The 2,298-nt window shown below is 49.6% G+C and overlaps 1 protein-coding gene across 1 annotated transcript in view; it reads right to left on the bottom strand.

Annotated features, from left to right (window-relative positions):
• The window catches only part of LOC119288249 (disease resistance protein RGA5-like), a 7,877-nt gene that overhangs the window by 4,389 nt on the left and 1,190 nt on the right, over positions 1-2,298 (bottom strand). Inside the window, exons 3-4 of the mRNA XM_037567881.1 lie at positions 1,891-2,113; positions 1,655-1,778 (exon numbers count right to left, since the gene is read on the bottom strand). Coding sequence (XP_037423778.1) covers positions 1,655-1,778; positions 1,891-2,113 — 347 coding nt within the window. The remainder of the gene's footprint in view (positions 1-1,654; positions 1,779-1,890; positions 2,114-2,298) is intronic.

Genomic DNA, 2,298 nt, shown 5'->3' with positions numbered 1-2,298 from the left:
CCCGCTCGGGCGACTCGGGGGCTCCCCAACCTAGCCGCCGCCGGTCCTAGCCCATCTTCCTCCCCTCCTTCCGCCGCCGCCGGCTTATGGTGGCGGGGGCTCTTCCTCCCTCCCACGTCTCAGGGGTGACGGGCCCCCAACATGCGTGGAGGTGCGGCGGATCTAGATGCGACGGCGTTGGCTTCGACGACGGCGGCGGTCGGCCCTGCCTCGGGCCACGGGCGGCGGCTGGCCTGGATCGGGGGGCGGCGCGATGCGGTCTTCGGTGGCATGTCATCTGGCTTTAGATCGGCGGCGGCGTCGAGGGCCTGGTGGACTGCTTGGCGGCACCCATGGCAGATCTGTTCTGGCCGGTGTAGCCAGTGGTGGTGGTCATCTTCTTCGTCAGGGGTGGCCGACCAGAAGCTTGGTGATCGGATCTCGAGATCCATCATCTAGTCCCGGCTGCGAGTTGGGAGACATGGTTGCCTGTGAAAACCGAGCCGATGGCAGGCGATGGCGACGTTCTACGCCGTTACCTTGATGAAGGCATCGTCGAGTAACTACTGTCGACCCACTCGTGCTGCTCCGGGGGAAACCCTAGGATCCGGTGTTCCAGATCGGACGATGGCGGCACTGCGGTGTCGTTTCTCTCTTGGGAGCATCGTTTGTGGAGCAGCGCTGGAAGTCAGAGGCAGGAGGTGGAGCGGCTTCGTCTTGCACGGAGCTTCGGTGGAGATGTCAAGTAATGCCTGACCAACAGGTGCTACGCTTGGTCATGCCTGGTCGGCAGGTGCTACGCACGACAGATCTTCCAAGGACTTCAAGCTGTGTCGGTTGGTGGTACTTGGCAGCATGGCGCTGAGGTATATCAGTGGCGACCGCGACGTGCTCAGCTGTTTGCGCGCAAGGAGGTGTCGTTGGGCGCCGTGGTGGCGTGACGATAGCTAGACCGAGCAAGGTTGATGCATCAGTACAGTTCTGAAGATGGAGCGGTGGTAGTTGGCGACGGCGGCCTCTGAGAGCACGCCGGACTAGTGTGTGCCCCAGACCCGGCAAGTGGCTAGGTTGGGGTCTCAGGTCTCAGATGTTAGGCTTGGCTGCGATGTCTGTTTGGTATTAGGCCCAGGCTATCTACGCCCCTTCATCAACTGGATAGGTGTAGCGACATTTGTTGCTTAGACGGCGGCTTTAGTCTTACTATTGTATGACTTTGTAAGGTCTTGTGAGAATAATTAATAAAGTGGCCGTATGCATCGCCCAGATGCAGAGGCCGGGGGTCATCCTCCTTTTCTAAAAAAAAAGTTATAAAGAAGGACGACTTGCATTTAGAACAGAAAAACAAAAACACAGCCGTATTGATCAGGACCAGAGGCCAAATGCAAGGATAACTATCACAAACAATTTTGAATTTCTCACTTGATTATTTTTGTGTTATTAATCTTTCGATGCACATAATGAATTTAGAAATCAAAATCAGCTTTATTTTACTTTATGTTTTGGGTGGAAGATCGCTGCAAAGACAACATTCAGATCTTGCCATTTGCAAAATTCTAATGTTAATTCGATACACTAATTGAATATACGTTGAATTTTTTTCCAACAAGATTGTGGTTTCTTCTAAACAAGTTGTCTACAAAAAAAATTGTTGAAACTTCACATACAATATAATTACCTCCTTAATTCTGGAGCACTCCTTATGTCCCATAAGGATCTCCATTACAATAACACCCAAACTATATATGTCGGTCTTGAAGGTGATTTCTCCGCTAATTAAGAATTCTGGTGCCATATATCCCCTGCACAAAATTTTGGTGTAATCTGTTCGATTAGGTGAATGAAGAGTATGCAAAAATAATTGGCAGATGACTGATAAAAATATGAAGTTCGCGAAGAATATTGCTAGCCTACATTGTCCCAAGCTTGTGATCAGTAATAGCCCGACTCTGGCTTCCACTTAAGCGCCGTGATAGACCGAAATCTGCAATTCTGGGCACCATGTTATCATCCAATAGTACATTCTGAGGTTTTAGGTCCATGTGAATAATACGCTGTTGGTGAAGATAATGTACGCCCTCACAGATCCCCTTGATTATTTGGTAACGTGTGGTCCACTGAAGTCGACAAGATGCATCTGCGAAGAGTATACAATATAACAAATAGTTAGTACTATATGCGGTGGAACAAGCAGTCTAATGAAACAAAAAAGGGCCTTCATGAATAATTGCCTGATTTTGAAAGTTACTAAATATGCTAACAAGTTCAAAGGAAGTTCTCGAAACACCCATCTCATTGTCAAAATGTGGGTGTGACAATTGG

The sequence above is a fragment of the Triticum dicoccoides genome, chromosome 4A (assembly GCF_002162155.2).
Source record: "Triticum dicoccoides isolate Atlit2015 ecotype Zavitan chromosome 4A, WEW_v2.0, whole genome shotgun sequence".
Classification (NCBI taxonomy): Eukaryota; Viridiplantae; Streptophyta; class Magnoliopsida; order Poales; family Poaceae; genus Triticum; species Triticum dicoccoides.
This window is presented reverse-complemented; position numbering and strand designations above follow the sequence as displayed.